The sequence below is a fragment of the Mobula birostris genome, chromosome 5 (genome assembly GCF_030028105.1).
Source record: "Mobula birostris isolate sMobBir1 chromosome 5, sMobBir1.hap1, whole genome shotgun sequence".
Taxonomy (NCBI): Eukaryota; Metazoa; Chordata; class Chondrichthyes; order Myliobatiformes; family Myliobatidae; genus Mobula; species Mobula birostris.
The window spans coordinates 29,703,297-29,724,894 of record NC_092374.1 but is presented as its reverse complement, the minus strand read 5'-3'; the positions used below and the strand labels follow the sequence as shown (position 1 = coordinate 29,724,894).

At 39.5% G+C, this 21,598-nt stretch overlaps 1 protein-coding gene across 1 annotated transcript in view; it reads left to right on the top strand.

The window, feature by feature from the left end:
• LOC140197589 (ufm1-specific protease 2-like) overlaps positions 1-21,598 on the top strand; it is a 54,272-nt gene that overhangs the window by 11,326 nt on the left and 21,348 nt on the right. The window contains exons 3-6 of the mRNA XM_072257756.1: positions 1,960-2,143; positions 8,843-8,906; positions 10,264-10,418; positions 13,593-13,785. Coding sequence (XP_072113857.1) covers positions 1,960-2,143; positions 8,843-8,906; positions 10,264-10,418; positions 13,593-13,785 — 596 coding nt within the window. The remainder of the gene's footprint in view (positions 1-1,959; positions 2,144-8,842; positions 8,907-10,263; positions 10,419-13,592; positions 13,786-21,598) is intronic.

The window sequence follows — 21,598 nt, the reverse complement described above, 5'->3', positions numbered from 1 at the left end:
CTTTTATTCCCACTCGCTGCCATGCTAGTAACTTTCCTGTAATACCATGGGTCTTAACTTAGTAAGCAGCCTCATGTGTGGCACCATGACAAAGGCATTCTGAAAATCCAAATATCCAACATCCACTGCATCCCCTTTATCTATCCTACTTGTAATCTCCTCAAAAGAATTCCAGCAGGTTCATCAGACAAGATTTTTCCTTAAAGAAACCATGCTGACTTTGTCCTATCTTGTCCTGTGTAACCAAGTACTCCATAATCTCCTCCTTAACAGTTGACTCCATCATCTTCCCAACCACTGAAGTCAGGCTAACTGGCCTACAATTTCCTTTCTGCTGCCTCCCTACTTTCTTAAAGAGTGGAGTGACATTTGCAATTTTCCAGTCCTCCAGAACTATGCCAGAGTCCAATGATTTTTGAAAGATTGTTTCTAATGCCACCACAATCTCTAACACTACCTCTTTCAGAATCCTAGGATGCAGTTCAACTGGTCCGGGTGACTTATGTACTTTTAGGTCTTTCAGCTTTTTGAACCTTCTCCCTTGCCACCTCCTTGTCTTCGGTTATTATTTCTCCGGTCTCATTTTCTAGCAGTCCACATCCACTCTCATCTCTCATTTTTTTTTATATACAGTACTTCAAAAAGCTTTTTCTGTCTACCTTGATATTGTTTGCTGGCTTGCTTTCATATTTCATCTTTTCCCTCCCAAAGACTCTTTTGGTTGCTTTCTGTAGGTTTTTAAAATCTTTACAATCCTCCATCATCCCATTAATTTTTGCTTTGTTGTGTGCCGTCTGTTTTGCTTTTATATTAGCTTTGACTTCCTTGACATCCATGGTTGTACTATTTTGCCATTTGAGTATTTCTTTGTTTTTGGAGTACATCTATCCTGCAACTTTCTCGTTTTTCCCAGACAAGACACTATGACTAACCAACCCTTGTGTCTCCTCATGCCACCTGCTTGCATAAACGTTCAATCCTGGGACACACAATAATTGGATGAATCTGACAACAGTGAATGTCCTTTATCACCTATTCACATCACTGACTTTTTAGTGTGGAACAGAGGCCTGAACTGTGGATGTACTGATTACCCATCAATGTTGCTAGACTTTGAAAGTGAAGTGGAGGCCTAAACTCTAACTCCTATATTCCTGTCCCTAAACCCTAACCTGTCCTCTCTTTCCACTCTTTGTCCCTGAAATCATCTCTACAAACTTAAAAAAAAATTAAGTTCTAGCCACGATTTCAACCTTGACATGTGCATCATACAATGAAGCAGACTCACCAGGAGTAAACTGGAATAGTTATGTTTTGAAGTTATGAAAAGCTAAATAATGGTTTTAGCAGAAACCAATAGGTTTAATCATGAAAATGACGATTTGTTATCAAAGAGGCAATTGATAGATTATGTGGTTCAAATGGTAGTTTAAAATTGCTTAAGGTAACAGAACTGAAAAACAGTTTGCTTCAGCCTCAAACTGTGATAGGGAGGAGGATGGACTTGGAGTTCATGGTGGGGTCAGAAGGTCTGTGCCTTGTTAGCTGCATTATTGATTACTGAATATCCATTAGTGGATGAGAGATGAGCAGACTCGTGAGGGCAGGTTCAAGGCAGGTGGTGAGAGAGAACTGGGTTATGTCTTACCAGAAATGAAGAAACTCTCATTGCTTTTTCAGATATTGTCATTGAGGGCAGACTGCAGAGAAGGAATGGCTGGAATGAAGGATCGGTCCTTGGGGAAATCAGAGGGAATAGCTTAGGAAATGGATGCAAAATCATTGTGAATGTTTTTTTTATGGATAAGGTTGGATAGCTAAGTGCAAGGCATGGGCACTTTTGCCTTGCTAGATAATCCAGAGGATGTTGTGTCAACCACGTAATTGTATAACTAAATTTTAAGTATGAATATCGGGATTTACAACATTTAATATAATTGTTTTCTTCTCTGGAATTAGAAAGAGGAATTATAAAAGGTGTCTCAGATGCCATCTCAGATGCCATTAATAAGGTGAATTCACAAGGTATCATCCTATTTGGTGTGGAGAGTTCCCTGTTTATGTGGCCTGCATCTCATAAGTCTACACAGCCTTCAGAACTGCACGAGAATAGTAGCTGCAAATCCATCTTAAAATTTGTTCCGTAAGTAACAGTGGAATAAATTAAGTATATTAGTAATATTTTTGTGTAATGTTTTTGGGACTATCATTAGGAATTAGTACTTGAAGTGTGGGTACTAAACCTTTTTAAATTGCAGGTGAATACCTATATTTTAAAGTATTAATTTTGTTTTTTTTCCAATTTTAATTTGCATTTAGAGTCACTGAATTCTTTGCTATTTCATTCACACAAGAACACTTTTATTCAGTCTTGTTGAGAATCTGTAATTTTAATTCCTTTACCTTTGATGGTCATGCTATTTTAGCCAAGACTCTTGAAGTTCTATACCTCATCGTCTCTGGTCTTAACCTTTTTTCCATTAAGATGCTTCTTAAAGCCTATTTGTCAGATTACATTTATCCTAAAGGCTATCTCTGTGACTCGTTGTCACTCTTTGGGTTGATTTGCCCCTTTTTTTTTCAAGCGCTATATACAGTGGCACGCAAAAGTTTGAGTACCCTGGTCAAAATCTCTGTTACTGTGAATAGCTAAGCGAGTGAAAGATGAACTGATTTCCAAAAGGCATAAAGTTAAAGATGATACATTTCTTTAATATTTTAAGCAAGATTACTTCTTATTTCCATCTTTTACAGTTTCAAAATAACAAAAAAGGAAAAGGGCCCAAAGCAAAGGTTTGGGCACTCTGCATGGCAGTAATTAGTAACACCTCCTTTGGCAAGTATCACAGCCTGTAAACGCTTTTTGTAGCCAGCTAAGAGTCTTTCAATTCTTGTTTGGGGGATTTCTGCCCATTCTTCCTTGCAAGAGGCTTCTAGTTCTGTGAGATTCTTGGGCCGTCTTGCATGCACTGCTCTTTTGAGGTCTATTTTAACTTCATCAGTCCACAGGACTTGTTTCCAAAATGCATCAGGCTTGTTTAGATGTTCCTTTGAACCTGTTGAATAGAACTTTTTGGCTGCAATGAGCAAAGGTATGTTTGGAGAAAAAGGGGTGCAGAATTTCATGAAAAGAACACCTCTCCAACTGTTAAGCACAGGGGTGGATCGATCATGCCTTGGGCTTGTGTTGCAGCCAGTGGCACGGGGAGCATTTACTGGTAGAGGGAAGAATGAATTCAATTAAATACCAGCAAATCCTGGAAGCAAACATCACACCGTCTTTAAAAAAAAAGCCAAAGATGAAAAGAGGATGGCTTCTACAACAGGATAATGAACTTAAACACACCTCAAAATCCACAATGGATTACCTCAAGAGGCGCAAGCTGAAGGTTTTGCTATGACCCTCACAGTCCCCCGACCTAAACATCTTCGAGAATCTGTGGATAGACCTCAAAAGAGCAGCGCATGCAAGAAGGCCCAAGAATCTCACAGAACTAGAAGCCTTTTGCAAGGAAGAATGGGTGAAAATTCCCCAAACAAGAATTGAAAGACTCTTAGCTGGCTACAAAAAGCATTTACAAGCTGTGATACTTGCCAAAGTGGATGTTACTAAGTACTGCCATGCAGGGTGCCCAAACTTTTGCTTCAGGCCCTTTTCCTTTTTGAAACTGTAAAACATGGAAATAAAAAAGTTTTCTTGCTTAAAATATTAAAGAAATGTGTCATCTTTAACTTTATGCCTTTTGGAAATCAGTTCATCTTTTACTTGCTTAGCTATTCACAGTAACAAATTTTGATCAGGTGTGCCCAAACTTTTGCATGCTACTATAAATGCATTTTGACATAAAGATTAAAGATTAGATTAGCCTTTTTTTGTCACATGTACATTGGAATTTACGGTGAAGTGTGTCATTTGCATCAAATCAAATCGGTGAGGATTGTGCTTGGCAGTCAGCAAATGTTGCTATGCTTCTGATATCAACATAGCATGCATACAATTTACTAACCCTTGCGAATCTTGCGAATATGGGAGAAATCTGGAGTACCTGGAAGAACCCCAAGCAGTCATGGGGGAAACGTACAAGCCCTCTACAGACAACAGCAATAATTGAACCCTGATTGGTGATTGCTGGTGCTGTAAAGCATTTGGCTAAACACTACACTACCATTCCACCTTCATTTATATCTCCCCGTATTCATCAGCCCCTTTAACCATGCATCCCTCTGCAAGTTCTTGACTCTCAGAGTTTAAACATTGATGGGCCCTTGTTTAACTGCCTAGGGTCAAGGTCTGGAGCTTCCTCCCAAACATTTCTCCCTTTTGACCTCTCTAACCTTCTAAGAGTTCCTTAAGAATGAACCTTTGTACCAATCTTTTAGTCCCCTTGTGAGGAAATGGGTACCATAAGTTTCTGAGCAGCAAAGGAGACAGAGGTCCCATGAGTTTAATAGAGTTGGTCAGAGTTTGATGAACAAGGGAGTAAGTCTGCTTTCATTTTAAAAATGACTTTGTTTCAAGTTTAAATTTTCAGAGCCATATATTTTTATCACAATGAAATAAAATGGCAAGTAATGTAGCACGAGGAGATAAAGCACTTTATTCTGCAAATATTTCATATATTTATATGTCCTAATGAAGGGCCTCAGCCTGAAATATCAACTGTTTATTCGTTTCTATCGATGCAGCTTAATTTACTGAGCTCCTCCAACGTTTTGTGCACTTTGCCTTGGATTTCCAGCATCTGCAGATTTTCTTATGTTTGTCATTAGTTTGTATGTAGCCTTTATTCTCCTGGGTAATTGGATAACTATATAACCATATAACAATTACAGCACAGAAACAGGACTTCTCGGCCCTTCCAGTCCATGCCGAACTGTTACTCTCTCCTAGTCCCACCGACCTGCACTCAGCCCATAACCCTCCATTCCTTTCCTGTCCATATATCTATCCAATTTAACTTTAAACGACAACATGGAACCTGCCTCAACCACTTCTGCTGGAAGCTCATTCCACACAGCTACCACTCTCTGAGTAAAGAAGTTACCCTTCATGTTACCCCTAAACTTTTGTCTTCTAACTCTCAACTCATGTCCTCTTGTTTGAATCTTCCTCACTCTCAATGGAAAAAGCCTAACCACATCAACTCTACCAATCCCCCTCATAATTTTAAACACCTCTATCAAGTCCCCCCTCAACCTTCTATGCTCCAAAGAATAAAGACCTAACTTGTTCAACCTTTCTCTGTAACTTAGGAGATGAAACCCAGGCAACATTTTAGTAAACCTCCTCTGTACTCTCTCGATTTTATTGACATCTTTCCTATAACTCAATGACCAGAACTGTACACAATACTCCAGATTTGGCCTTACCAATGCTTTATACAATTTCAACATTACATCCCAACTCCTATACTCAATGCTCTGATTAATAAAGGCCAGCAAACCAAAAGCTTTCTTCACCACCCTATCTACATGAGATTCCACCTTCAGGGGACTATGCACCATTATTCCTAGATCCCTCTGTTCTACAGCATTCTTTAATGCCCTACCATTTACCATGTCTGTCTTATTTTGATTAGTCCTACCAAAATGTAGCACCTCACATTTTTCAGCATTAAACTCCATCTGCCATCTTTCAGCCCACTCTTCTAGCTGTCCTAAGTCTCTCCAAGCTTTGAAAACCTACCTCATCATCCACAACACCACCTATCTTAGTATCATCTGCATACTTACTAATCCAATTTACCACCCCATCATCCAGATCATTAATGTATATGACAAACAACATTGGACCCAGTACAGATCCCTGAGGCACACCGCTACACACCGTCCTCCAATCTGACACACAGTTATCCACCACTACTCTCTGGCGTCTTCCATCTAGCCACTGCTGAATCCATTTTACTACTTCGATATTAATGCCTAACGATTCAACCTTCCTAACTAACCTTCTGTGTGGAACCTTGTCAAAGGCCTTACTGAAGTCCATATAGACAACATCCATCGCTTTACCCTCATCAACTTTCTTAATAACCTCATAAAAAAATTCAATAAGATTTGTCAAGCATAACCTTCCAGGCACAAATCCATGTTGACTGTTCCTAATCAGACCCTGTCCATCTCTAAGAATACTTTCCAACAATTTACCCACCACTGACGTCAAACTCACAGGCCGATAATGCCAGGTTTACTCTTAGAACCCTTTTTAAACAATGGAACCACATGAACAATATGCCAGTCCTCCGGCACCATCCCCGTTTCTAATGACATTTGAAATATTTCTGTCAAAGCCCCTGCTATTTCTACACTAACTTCCCTCAAGGTCCTAGGGAATATCTTGTCCGGACCGGGAAACTTATCCATTTTTATATTCCTTAAAAGTGCCGGTACTTCCTCTTCTTTAATTGTCATACTTTCCATAACTACCTTTCTTGTTTCCTTTACCTTACACAATTCAATATCCTTCTCCTTAGTGAATACCGAAGAAAAGAAGTTGTTCAAAATCTCCCCCATCTCTTTTGGCTCCGCACATAGCCGTCCACTCTGATTCTCCAAGGGACCAATTTTATCCCTTACTATCCTTTTGCCACTAACATAACTGTAGAAACCCTTTGGATTTATTTTCACCTTACTTGCCAAAGCAGCCTCGTATCTTAGCTTTTCTAATTTCTTTCTTAGGTTCTTTTTACCTTCTTTATATTCCTCAAGTACCTCATTAACTCCAAGCTGCCTATATTTATTGAAGATCCCTCTCTTTTTCTGAACCAAGTTTCTAATATCTCTTGATAACCATGGCTCTCTCAAACTTTTAACCTTTCCTTTCCAACCTAACAGGAACATAAAGATTTTGAACCCTCAAAATTTTGCCTTTAAATGACCTCCATTTCTCTGTTACATCCTTCCCATAAAACAAATTGTCCCAATCCACTCCTTCTAATTCCTAACTAGCTAGAATTGGTTAATTGAAGTCATGTAGTACAACAAAACTGATACCAGGCAGCTAAATCTATGAAACCAGCTAAAAATAGAGCTTTTGTTTTTGTTAGTACACTATCTTCTGAGTGCAGTGTCCGTAGAGTGTGTCCCTCATAGTTGTACAGAAGAGAAACAAACCTTTGGCCCATAGCATCTATGCTATTTTTTGTCCATCTAATCCTCTTTCCCCCTCACTAAGTCTGTATCATTCTATGTCTTGCCTTTTCAAATGTATGTCTAAGTGTCTCTTAAACCTAGTGGTTGTATGTGATTCCAGCACCTCCTCTGACAGCGAATTCCACATGTAAGCCATTATCTGTAAAAAGAAAATTTTTCCCTCAAACCCTCTTTAAAATTCCTTACCCTCACCTTAAACTAAGGCTTCTTGTTTCTGATACCTCTATCTTTGGAAGGCCATATGCCATCTTCATACTACCTAACTATCCGCCACTTTAAGGGAACTGTGTACGAGTGAAGCCCAAGTTTCTTCTGTTCATTAATTGTTTCTTAGTGCACTACAATTTACTACATATGTCCTACTCCTGTCTGACTTTCTAAAATGCATCAGCTTACACCTGAGGGGTTAAATTCCGTCTGCTAACTCTAATCCACCTTTCCATCCTATTTACATCCTGCTGTAGCATTGGTAAACCTTCTCGCTATCTACACGTCACCAACTTTCATGTCACCTGCAAATACCTTCTCCATTCATGTCCCAGTAATTGATGTAAATAGCAAATAACGAGGTCCTAGCATTGATCCCTCAGTCATAAAATTCCTATCAAAAAGGTATGCATCCATCACCATCTCTGACTCCTATCACAACCCAGTTTTGGATCCAATCAGCCAGTTCAACTTGGATTCTATCTTCTGGATAAGTCTACCATGTTAGATCTTGTCAAGTCCATTTGGACAAAGTCTACTGCCTGCGTTGCCTTCATTAGTCAACTTAATTCATAGTCATAGAAATGTACACCATGAAAACAAGCCCTTTCAGACTGACCAGTTACATGAATCTTGCATTAATTCTAATTCCCCTATCCATGCTTCTTATCAACTAGCCCCAATTTAACCACTCATTTGCATACTAGGCACAATTTAGAATGGCCATTTAACCTATCAACCTGCTTTGGGATTTGAGAGCACTGAGAGGAAGTCCACATTGTCACAGAAGGAAAGTGCAAACTCCACACAGACAGTAAGAGAGGTCGTAATTCAATCTGTGTCACAAGGTCTGAGGTAGTGCTTAGTTGTAGCCACCTCCTCAAAAATCTCAATCAAATTAGTGAGGCGGGACTTTCACAAAATCATGCTGACTGTCCCTGATCAGCTCTTGACTTTCCAACTGTACAGAAATCAAGATTTTCTTCATTAATTTCCATACCAGTGATGTAAGTCTCACTGACCTGTCATTATTCCTACTACCCTTCTTAAATAAAGGAATAACATTAAATATCCACCTCTGTTCTGGTACCTCACCTACGACGAAAGGAGATGCAAAAATCTCCAATTAACTTAGGTACTTTGAGAGGTAAGAGTGACCGACAAAATTAAATAAAGTGATTAAATTAATTATTTTAAAGCAGAAGTAGTATAACGTGATTTGTTGCAGGTCTAGTATGTAGGAGTTGATGATTGACCATGAGCTGAGTATGTTTGGAACTACAGAAAATGAAATGAGGCTTTGAATAATCAATTAATAAACCTGGTGTGCAATTTTTCACATAGGTGCCAATGTTTAAGTAAAAATATATTAATGGAAGATGTTTAACAAATTGGTTGTTAAATGTATGAGTGAATGAACTGCATTTTTGCAGTTGTTTCTATATGTGTATTGTCTTATCACAGATTTATAATTTTCTTGCAGCATTGAGGTCAATGACTATCTGAAAAAGATTCCCAAAAAGAAAACTCTGAAAATTGAACCTATGGTAAGCATACAGGTTTTGAGAAATGTTTGTTTTTACATGTATTTCTGGTGTAAAATATGTAATGGTTTAATCATTTTGTATTTGTGTCAGTATAGTAGTAGCAATACACATTTGGGGCAATTTACCATGACTTTAATTGTACAGGATTTTGCCCTTGCAGAGCAATTTATTGATTTAATATAGCACAAATTCACATACAGTAAATTTATTGCACTGAGTTAGAATCACAGTTCCCCCTGAAACTGTTTGGTAAGTTGTTTAAAACATCAAGACTCAGCAGTGTTGTCAAAGACAGAATGTTTAAATGGCCGAATGTTATTCCTAAAATAGATAATCAATACCTGCCTGGTATTTTTCTACAGAAGGCCATTTTTTATATTAAATATACAATTTTTGGAACTGATTAATTCTCAAGTAAACCATTAGATCAATTACACCACTTTCATAGATATTCAATTACAACAGGAAGAGTTAAGGTGAGGGGTGGGCATGGGTGCCTGCATTTCTGTTGTTGGCATGAGCTGTTGGATCTAATGTACATTATGTGACCTTTCCTAGCAAGTTGACTATATATTGAATTATCAGATGTTGCCCGTTTCTGGACCATAGTGAAATTATTTTTTGGTTGAAACTTGATTGACTCCTTTGTTTCTGAACTTGTATTAATCTACTTGTAAGATCTTGAAACCTGTAAAGAATTACAAAGTGTTTTTTTACCCTTTTCCTTAATGCCATTGCTTTTTGTTATTAAAAAAATTATTAAGTAGAGATTTATGTTGGTTCTAAATCATTTTGAAACTCTTTATTCAGGGATTTTCCATGTGTGTGTTTATTTTACAGAAGCAGATTGCTTGTTTTTTTAATACCATTTATTACATTGTTTTATTTTTATTTTTGTTTTAATTATTTTAGTTGTTTAGTTAGGAAATTTCAGCAAGATCCAATTTTCTGTTGGAGTGTATAGAAAGTCCAACTGGGAAATGGTGTTGGAGCTCAACTCGTCCACCCAAGACTTCAACACTTGTCAGAATCCTCAGAACTAAGCAGAATTTATTCAGAAAATGTAAAATTTTCCCAGCAGATGTCATATTTTCTGTCCTTTTTGTTTGTCGGCCCATTGTTTTATGCCGGAATCATGTGGAAGTATTTATTGACATTAAGAACTGCCTAGCAGCAAGGAAGAATGAGCTGAGTATTAATTAGATTTGTAAGCTAAGCTTCACATATATGACTCTTTTTGCTGCATTAAAAGTAGCATATTTAAATATTATTTTCAATGATTTGAACTTCTATATCTTGTTAAACCATATGATAGTTTAATTACCTTGATTGTGACATTACTGTTTCTATTTTTCAGCGAGTCATAAACCTGGAGCTTTTGTTTGAGATGTCAAGGCCTGGCACAGTTGAAAGTGTGTTCATCCAGCAGGATGCCAAGTCACGGTTACATTTTAAGCTGACTCTTCCTATTGATGTTGTAATATTTGCTAATCCAGATGACCAGTGGGCAAAGTATGTGACATTCTAAATACTAAGTAGTTTCTGAATGCATGTACATGGCTAATGAAACTTGGATAAAATAGAATTTGGCAGGTTTGCTCCATGATACTAAAGTGGAATGTTTGCAACAGGATGTGAAATTTGCTGTCCAAGTTTGTTTGCTTTTATTCTGAGGCATTAGATTTATAATTATTTAATTTTCTTTAGCATTGACTTATGCACGTCCAAGGAAAGATTTTTAAGCATTCTGATACGCTGTTAATTTATGGACTCCCCTCTAAAAATCAGTAGCAAATATCAACGTGTCTATAGATTTATAGAGTCACAGCACAGAAACAAGCCATTCAGACCATTGAGTCTGTACTAACTATTAACCATCTATTTTGTATTAATCCTACTTTAATTCCATTTTCAATTTTCCCCACATTATCACCAATTCCTTCTATTTTCTACTGTTCATCTACACAACAGGGGCAAATTACGGTGGTGAATTTACCCACCAACTTGCTTTTAAATTCAGAGCACCCAATGAAAGCAGCAATCATTGCAAACCAGCAATTAGAAGAGAATATGCAAAGTCCACCCAGGTAGAACCCAAGATCAGGACTGAGCCAGAGTCTCTCGTGTTGTGAGGCAATGGCTCTATTGTAACTCAGCTGACATTGGCTACTTTCTGTAACAGGGAGGCACTTTTTCGTATGATGGAAATGTTAATAAACCCTGAAGAAGCACAGAATCCAAAATCCAATTTAAATATGCTAATTCTGAGTAAAAATTAAGTAGATTTGTTGTATTCCTCTTTTGTCATCAGATTTCCGTACAACTATTTTGTCATTGATGTTAGTATGCAGGGTATTTATTAAGAATTCTATTGAAAAACAATATAATTTTATCATGAATTTTTCAGTGAATTGTACGGGCAAGCAGTAGTGGACTTTCTGCCATAATGTCCATTAGTTTAATGTGATGTTGAACTGCTTAATGTTGCAATGCAACCTATTTTGTCACAGCATGTTTTAGCATTATGTGAATTGCCTTCTAAGGGTAGTGACTATGGAGATGGGGTTTGGTGAGTAATGGGATTATTTCATCTTTATGTTAACCGTTAAAAGTTTCTATTTCATAAGGTAACCAAGTAATAAAAATTGATAAATTGCAGGCTTTAGCTTGCCTGGTGATTAAGTTAACTAGCTTCAATTGTTAGTAGAAAATGGCTGACTTAGAACTTGAACAGGTAGATATTTAAGTCTCTGGGTTCTACTAAGGCTCAGGTTGCTTTACTATAATGCCTGTTAACTATATCTTTTGCGTGATATGGACATTGAGTAAGAGGCTGTCAAGATACGGGAAATGATGTAGTTTTATTCTTAAATAATTAGATTTAAGCAGGCATGCATGAGCAGTTGACGTAGTACGTGGGAACTAATAGCATTTATTCCATGGCGACAACATTGCAGCTTAAGTAATGTAGCTCAAAGAACTTTAGGCCAGAATTGATAAGTTGTAGTTGGAGATTTGGGCACTGCAATTTTTTAGAGAGAAGGAAAGCTTTTTGAAAGACGCAGTTGTACCTCTTAGATTAAGTACTGCAGAATTGATCCATCATTATGACCCAGGCTGGCATGGGGTTCTAAAGGGTAGTACTGTAGCCGTTGTTCATCAGGTACAAGGTTCTTGTAGCCTGTGTGGAGCAGGGAGAATGAGCAATGATCACATGACTGTGGTACAGAAGGACATTCAGCTTGGGGAATGAAAATGCATGTAGTAATACTTGGAGATAATGTAGTAAGGGGGAACGACGCTGTTTGCTGCAGTCATATGATTCAGCCCCAGCTGTGTTGACTACCCACAGGCAGGATTAAGGAAAGGAGATTAGTGTAGAAAGGAAAACATCTGATTGTTATAATTCATATGAAGGACACTACATTGATAGGACCAAGGAGGAGATTCTGTTGAAAGAAGCTGAGAAATTAAAAAATAAAATCACAAAAGTATAATCTCTGGATTATTTCAAAAGCAGTGTGTAAATTGGCATTGTGTCAATAAGATCAAGAAGATTAGCTGAATTTAATATGTATCCCTTACAGAACTTTGAAACATGCCTTGAAATGATTTCTTTTGGCACAAGTTACTTTGACATGGGAACTTTTCATATCCAGGGCAGACACACTGCCAAACAATGCAATTTATTTGTCTGCATTGATTAACAAGACATTGTTTTCACCAGATGGCAGGCCAATCTGTGGTATTGCCTGACAGCAAAGATTTAAAGTCAGGTTTATTACAGGTTTGCATGGGTCATTTTAAGATTAAATTTTTTCCTTATTTTCAGGATTTTAATATTTAAAGAAGCAGTTTTAGTATGATTCCACAAAGGATATTAACTACTATGAATAAAAATGAAAAGAACATTGACTCAGAAGTTAGTAATTATAAACTGATGTTTTACTACCTCGCTTAACTAAAACATAATAATTTCATAAAGAAAATTCACAGGTTTGAGTGCTGAATTTAAGAAAGGGGAGATAAATGGCACACAAAATAAAGAACAGAATTTAAATCCTTTGGGAGCTTTGGGAGGAAATCCATAGTTCCCTCCTTAATAGAGAATGATACAATAGAGAATGATTGTGGAGGTGTATGCGAGAATACAGAAGAGATTCACCATGATGTTGCCCGGATTAGAGAGTATTAGCTTGGATTCTTTTCCCTGGAGTGTCAGGAAAAAAAAAAGAGACCGGAAAGAGACCGGATAGAAGTAGTTAAATTTATGAGAGGAATAGATAGGGTGTTTTCATGGTGGAAATGTCTGATACTAGATACAAAGCTTTAAAGTGAGGAGGGGAAATGAAAGTTACAAGACATGTTTTATTTTTACACTGAGTGGTAGGTGCTTAGAAGACACAGTCAAGTGAAATGGTGGAAGTACATACAATAGCAACATTTAGAAAGGCACATGAACAGGCAGGGAATGGAAGGATGTAGGCGATGTGCAGGCAAAGGGGATTAGTTTATATTCGCCCAGAAATTGTAGGCTTAAGGGCCTATGTCTTTGCTGTATTTTATGTGTTCTATGTTTATCATCATCTGAGGAGAAAGCAGTGGCTGAGAATGAGTGGACTGGAAAACTAGTCTTTTTAATAAAATTATGCTATCAAAAGCATTTTAATCAATTTTTTTTTGCAGACTACTGGATCAAATTGTAGAATCAGTTTCTTCACAGCTAACTGAAATGGAGAAGTGTATTCAGAGATATACAAAAGGACAAACTGTTCCAATACCACAAGCATTTCACTTTGAATTGCCAGAACAGCCTACTCTTACTACCGTAATATATCCTGCTGGAATCACTGATGAAGAACTGGAACCACAACGCAAAGTATGGTTAGAGACGTATGCATTATGACGTGTACAGATGAGCAAATTATAAATTTTAGATATAATTTTTTAGTTTTAAATTGGTATTTTTTATCATTTCAAGTGTATTTGAATTGGACATTAATGGGTAATATAACCATATAACAATTACAGCATGGAAACAGGCCATCTCAGCCCTTCTCGTCCGTGCCGAACTCTTACTCTCACCTTGTCCCGCTGACTTGCACTCCCATAGCCCTCCATTCCTTTCCTGTCCATATATCTATCCAATTTAACTTTAAATGACAACATGGAACCTGCCTCAACCACTTCTGCTGGAAGCTCATTCCACACAGCTACCACTCTCTGAGTAAAGAAGCTCCCCCTCATGTTACCCCTAAACTTTTGTCCTTAACTCTCAACTCATGTCCTCTTGTTTGAATCTTCCCCACTCTCAATGGAAAAAGACTAACCACGTCAACTCTATCAATCCCCCTCATAATTTTAAACACTTCTATCAAGTCCCCCCTCAACCTTCTACACTCCAAAGAATAAAGACCTAACTTGTTAAACCTTTCTCTGTAACTTAGGAGATGAAACCCAGGCAACATTTTAGTAAACCTCTTCTGTACTCTCTGAATTTTATTGACATCTCTGCTATAATTCGATGACCAGAACTGTACACAATACTCCGAATTTGACCATACCAATGCCTTATACAATTTCAACGTTACATCCCAACTCCTATACTCAATGCTGAGATTAATAAAGGCCAGCATACCAAAAGCTTTCTTCACCATCCTATCCACATGAGATTCCACCTTCAGGGAACTATGCACTATTATTCCTAGATCCCTCTGTTCTACAGCATTCTTCAATGCCCTACCACTTACCATGTACAGGTTTCCCCCACCATCTGAAGGTAGAGCGTTCCTATGAAACGGTTTGTAAGCCGAAATGTCGTAAAGTGAAGAAGCAATTACCATTTATTATATGGGAAAATTTTGTGAGCGTTCGCAGACCCAAAAATAACCTACCAAATCATGCCAAATAACACACAAATCCTAAAATAATAGTAAGATATAGTAAAAGCAGGAATGATATGATAAATACACAGCCTATATAAAGTAGAAATACTTCTCTACAACAATTGCCTGCACAGATCTCCGTAGCGAAAATCTCACGCAAGCGCTGTTGGCATAAACGCGCTCTCCAATAACCTTTAAACTATGAAGCTGCCTAATCTACCAAATACACATAAAAATACACAGCCTATATAAAGTATAAATAATGTATGTATAGTGTAGTATCACTTACGGGAATTCGGAAGACATCGAGCACACTGATGATGGTGTGTTAGACTGAGTCGTCGCAGGTTGGGGTGGTGCAGTGGCCCCCACCCTCCAGGCAGCTGACTGATACATTGCTACGAAGCACGCAGGGGTAGCCGGGAGGCACACAGCACATCTTCAAGAAAACAGCTGAAATAAACATGCTAATTAATTAGGTGCTGCCTGGCACGCAAATGTCGGCGCAGATCAGAGGCGATTGCCGATTGCATCGGCACTGATCTGGGCTGGCAATTATGTGCTAGGCGGCACCTAATTAATTAGCATGTTTATTTCGGCTTTTTTTTAAAGATGTGCTGTGTGCCTCCTGGCTACCGCTGCATTCTCCGCGAATCGGTACAGTATCTGTCCAGGGGGTGAGGTGGTGGGACACGGGGGTGTCATCTCATCGTCGATCAGGGCAGGCAGCTCATCTTCTCCTATGACTGCCTGCCTTGATGTCAAAGGGTTCGTCGTCTGCTGTGGCTGATGTGGAAGGCTTGCTTGACTGCTGAGCCTCGAGCATTTTTATATCACACGGTTCTTTGTAAGGACTCAAACCATCTTGTAAATATCCCCTAAACCTACGTACCCTTTCAAAATTAAAGTCGTACTTTATCATTGCAGCAAAAATCTCACGCAGTTGCTTCACGTTCAGTTCCTGGACGACTTCACTTTCGCTACTGCATTCGGTTTCAATTGTTATCCTTTCCTCTTCCAATTGCATCAGTGCTTCATCTATCAGTTCTTGGTCATGGGATGCGAAAACCTCTTCAACATCATCTTCGTCAGCTTCCACAAGCCAAACTCACTTTGTCCTTGCTCCGTTCACCACGATCGAATCGCTTAATTATGTCTAGTTTTACGCTAAGTGTAACAGCCTTATGAGCTCTTTCAGGCTTTTCCGACACCTTAGAACTCATCTTGCTAACGGCTGCTCAGTGCAATGTGTTTAAGCAATGCTGTTCCGAATCCGGGGGAGAGCGGCTGCTCGGGGTGCGTGCTGCCTTTTATCGCGCGCTGCCTTTCTTCATAACAGTGAAAACACCTTCTGAAAGCGAAAACAGGGTACTAATGTAGGTCTTTCATAACAGTGAGGTTTCGTAAAGTGAATGTTCGAAAAGTGGGAGACACCTGTATGTCCTGTTTTGATTAGTCCTACCAAAATGTAGCACCTCACATTTTTCAGCATTAAACTCCATCTGCCATCTTTCAGCCCACTCTTCTAACTGTCCTAAATCTCTCTGCAGCTTTGAAAACCTACCTCATCATCCACAACACCACCTATCTTAGTATCATCTGCATACTTACTAATCCAGTTTACCACCCCATCATCCAGGTTATTAATATGTATGACAAACAACATTGGACCCGGTACAGATCCCTGAGGCACACCGCTACACACCGTCCTCAAATCTGACACACAGTTATCCACCACTACTCTCTGGCGTCTTCCATCTAGCCACTGCTGAATCCATTTTACTACTTGCATATTAATGCCTAACGATTGAACCTTCCTAACTAACCTTCCGTGTGGAACCTTGTCAAGGGCCTTACTGAATATAGTGTAATATTGCATATATTATAATATTGTGATGAAGTGTTAGGTGATTTTTCTGCTAATATCTTGAATAAGTAAAAAACGCTGCTGTCTTAAGCTACTGCTAATTTTTGCTTTTGGTCTCTACATTAGACCAATTTTGAATTTGCTTCAGTTATATAGGGTATTGGGGAGATCAGAGCTCGAGTACTTTGTACAGTATTCTCCCCTTATTTATGGAAGCAGTTTAGAGCAGGTTTCCTAGACTGATAGCTGAATGAGTTGGCTGTCTTATAAGGAAATGCTGAACAGGGTATTTGCTGGGGATTAGAAGAGTGAGAGGAGACTTGCTTAAAACATCCAGCTTTCTGTTGAGCTTTGACTGAGTGGATGTGATTAATGTTTCCTTTTGTAGAAATGTGTTGAACTTGGAGTTACTGTTTTCAAATGCAAGCTGCTCCTGTGTTGTGAAAGCCCATCTTGTTAGCATCTCCACGTACGATGGAGCTCCCATAATATTAAATTCAAAAATCCCACGAACAGTAAAACAGGTTTCCCCTTTCTGTAACTTTAAATTATTATTCTTATCAGTTTTGAACCTTTGACATTTATTGGAACACTGCAGAGGTATGGTTGATTTTTGTGTATTTGTATTTATTTTATTTCTTGCATCCAAAGAAGTAAAAATCTTTTATGTTGTACATTGTGACAGAGGCACAAGCAATAAAGAGGGGAAATGTGGGACAATATTGCCCAAACACTAAGATTGAATACATTATTGTTTTATATACATGTGTGTACGGTCAGATTTGCAATCAGATCAATGCGTATTGGTAAATCTGATGGCCTGGTGAAAGCAGCAGTCCCAGAGCCTGTTGGTCCTGGCCTTAATGCTGCGGTACTGTTTGCCAGACGGAAGCAGCTGAATCAGTCTGTGGTTGGGGTGGCTGGAGTCCCTGATGATCCTCGGGGCCCTTTTTACGCACCTGCTGCTGTAAATGTCCCGAATAGAGGAAAGTTCACATCCACGCTACGCTGGTCTGTCTGCACCACTCTTTACAGTGCCCTGCGACTGAGGGTAGTACAGTTCCCGTACCAGGTGATGACACAGACAGTCAGGATGCTCTCGATGGTGCCTCTGTAGAAAATCCTGAGGACCTGGGGATTTGTGCTGAACTACTTCAGGCGTCTGAGGTGAAAGAGATGCTGTTGTGCTTTTTTCACCACGCAGCCACGATGTATAATGTAGGTGAGATCCTCAGTGATGTGTATACCGAGGAACTTGAAACTACTCACCCTCTCAACTACAGTCCCATTGATGTCAATAGGGCTAGCTTGTCTCCATTTCTCCTGTAGTTCACAATCAGCTCCTTTGTTTTCTCAACACTAAGGGAGAGGTTGTTTTCTTGGCACCACTGTGTCACAGTGTTGACTTCTCCTGTGAGGGCCATCTCATCATTGTTGAAAATGAGGCCTATCAATATCGTGTCATCTGCAAATTTGATGACATGGATTTTATAACTTGCAAACAAAATTGAGTTCAGAATATCTGTAAAAATGGAACTCATTGTTTACATGGGTTTGACTCAAAGGGCTGCCCATTTTAAACAAATATTAGGCATATTTTTCTTCAGGCGGATATCAGTCTTAGGAATTCTCTGCTTCAAGAGAAGCAGTGGTTTTGAATATTTTTAAGGCAGAAGTTATTAATGAGTAAGAGATTAATGGGAATACGGAGTTACGGTAGCCCAAAGCAGCTAGAAGGTCTTACTACTCCTAATTGGTCTGTTTGAGTGGATGAAGTGGGACCTCTGCACTTTCTCTATTTTAGGTCCCAATTCCCCAACATGTAGTTTTTTGCCTTGCAGTTAGATATGAGGAAAATGGGTGTGGGCCAGAGACCACAAGTGGCCTGCTCCTGCTCCTTTTACTTGTGTTAGTCTACTTAACTTTCTCCAGGCAGTTGATCACTTTCATTCGCATAAATACACCTTGTGTATTTGTCTTTATGTAAATTAAACTGGTTAATTAGTTTATTATTGTCACATATTCCAAGGCACCATAACTGCAGATCAATTCATTTACAACAGTGCATTGCAGTATTACAAGGTAAAACCATAACAGTGCAGAATATACAGTGTCTTACAATTAAAGAGAAAATGCTGTTCAGGCAGACAGTGAGGTGCAAGGTCATAAGGCAGATTGGAGGTTGAGTCCATGTTGTCTTTCTATAGAAACATTCAAAAGTCATAACAGCAGAATAGACACTGTCCTTGACCCTGGTGGTATGTGCTTTCAGAGTTTTGTATCATCTGCCTGATAGGAAAGGGAGAAGAGAGATTATTTGGGCTGCCTGAGGTCTTTGACTATGTTGGCTGCTTTTCTGAAGCAGCGGGAAGTATGTACAGAATTCATGGAAGGGAGGTTGGTTGTCATCATGTGCTGAGCTCAGAAAACAACTGGCTGCAGTTCCTTCTGGTCTCAGGTAGAATAGTTCCAGTACCGGGTCATGATGCATCTAAACAAGATGGTTTTATGGAGCATCAGTAAATGTTGGCAAGAGTCGAAGGGCACATGCCAAATTTCCTTAGCCCCTTCAGGAAGTAGAGACACTGGTGAGCTTTCTTGGCCTTGGCGTCAACGTTGTTTGACCAATATATATATTGGTGATGTTCACCCCTTGGAACCTGAAGCTCTGAACCCTTTGATCTCAGCATCATTGATGCAAACAAGAGCATGTACACTGATACCCCCGAACACCCCACCCCCACATCTCCACTTCCTGAAATCAATGTCCAACTCTTTTGCTGATACTGAACAAAAGATTGTTTTCATGTACACTGTCACTGTGCTCTGTAACTCCTTCTGTATTTGAGATGTACCTGACTATGGTGGTATCATCTGCAATCTTGTAAATGGAGTTAGAGTAGAATCTGGCCATGCGGTCATAAGTGTGCAGGGAGTAGAGTGGGGGAGGGTAAGAACATGGCCTTGTGGGTCACCTGTATTGAGGATAATTGTGGTGGAGGTTGCGTATCCTTACTGATTGTGGTCTGTCAGTCAGGAACTCGGGGATTCAGCTGCAAAGTGAGATTTGAGTCCTAGGTGTAGGAATGAAAAAGGTGTTGATCTGGCACTATAGTCTCGGCTATCAAAGCGGTTATATTTCACATGTGGCCAAAGAGCAAGCAGTTAACTCCTGCTGAAATAACTTCTCTATTCTTGAGCAAGGCACAAAATCCAAACAGATGCCCAACTTACTACTTTTGAATCCCTTACAACAGGGGTCCCCAACCTTTTTTGCAGTGCGGACCGGTTTCATATTGACAATATTCTTGCGGACCGGGGGATGGGGGAGGGGGGATGGTTGCCAACGGACAAGAGTACGGTAGCAGTCAAATATGTTGTGTTTACCCCGAATAGACTACAATGACCATGAAGACTTGCGCGGGCACCAGTGCGCATGCGTGACTTGCGTATGCATGCACGTGCCGTTTTTTGTTACAAATCGTTTTTGGCGATTCTGTTCGGGGGGGGGGGGCGCTGTTAATCACGACCGGAATATCGGTGATAAGTGGCTAATACACTCAATTTCATTTCTAAAAGGGTTTATCTAACGAATTTAATATTAAACACACAGCGCATATTTTCCTCGCATGAATATAGCGATAAGTCAATTATCAGGGAGAACAGGGGAGTTTGAAATACGTGTTGAACGAACTCCCTGTAGAAGTGGCAGAAGCAGGTTCGATATTATCACTTAGAGCTAAATTGGATAGGTATATAGACAGGAAAGGAATGGAGGGTTATGGGGTGAGTGCAGGTCGGTGGGACTTGGTGAGAGTAGCGTTTGGCACGGACTAGAAGGGCAGAGATGGCCTGTTTCCGTGCTGTAATTGTTATATGATTATATAAGTAAGTCAATAGCATCATAACATTTTAAGTAACGTCTGGATATTAAACACACAGCATTTATTTTCCCCTTATGAACATATAAAATCATTGCAACGCACCAATATCGCTGAATCAGTGGGAGCCCTGGGCTTGTTTTCCTGCAACAAGACGGCCCCATCAAGGGGTGATGGGAGACAGCGATACTCAAATGGGTTCCTTATGTCCAGTCTACTCCACAATTTTGTTTTTGTTACATTCATCACAGAGATAAGTTGGAAATGGAATCAACGTTTTCAGTACTTCCGTGGCTATCTCAGGATATTCGCCCTTGACTTTGATCCAGGATGCCAGCAGAGATGTTATGGCAAACATAATTTTCAGCCCGCCGTCATTTGCAAGCTTGAGGAGTTGATCTCCTTCCCGCGCTGACATGGACGATGCGCGGGTAATGACCTTGCGTGCGTTCAAGCTCAACAGTGTGCGTGACAGGGAATGAGGAAAGGTGCAGCTGACTCATATCGCCAAATCATATTGTTTCCTCGCGGCCCGATAGCGCTTGCCTTGCGGCCCAGTACCGGTCCGCGGCCCGGTGGTTGGGGACCGCTGCCTTACAATACACACGCACAGTCATGACATTTTACTAGGACTGTATTCAATTTGTTACATTGTTTTGAATGCTGACCCACCCCCCCACCACTCTGCTCCAAAACTGCTGTTGCGCTGGCCTCTCAACTTCCCTCCCATCCTTCAAGCTTTGCAAGCCTTCTAAATCAGGAATCTGTGCAAGTTTCCTAATGCAGTTCAGTCAAGGATGGGATTTTTCCAGAAAGTTGTTTTGTTGAAATTAACAGCCATATTATGGAGAGGTTGGGTGTGTGTAGATCTTGTTCTTAGTTGCGACTTACACAGGTGCAAGCTATGCAGTGAAGTTTACATTTTTGGCTTCTAAATTTTTATTATTTAACATCTCCAGGTAGCCACAAGTTAGTTTTTGTCTGTGTCTCTCTTGTTTCCATTTATTTTGCTGTTTCCAATTGACCGTTGCAGCTTTGCAGATTTTTTTCTTTGTTCTT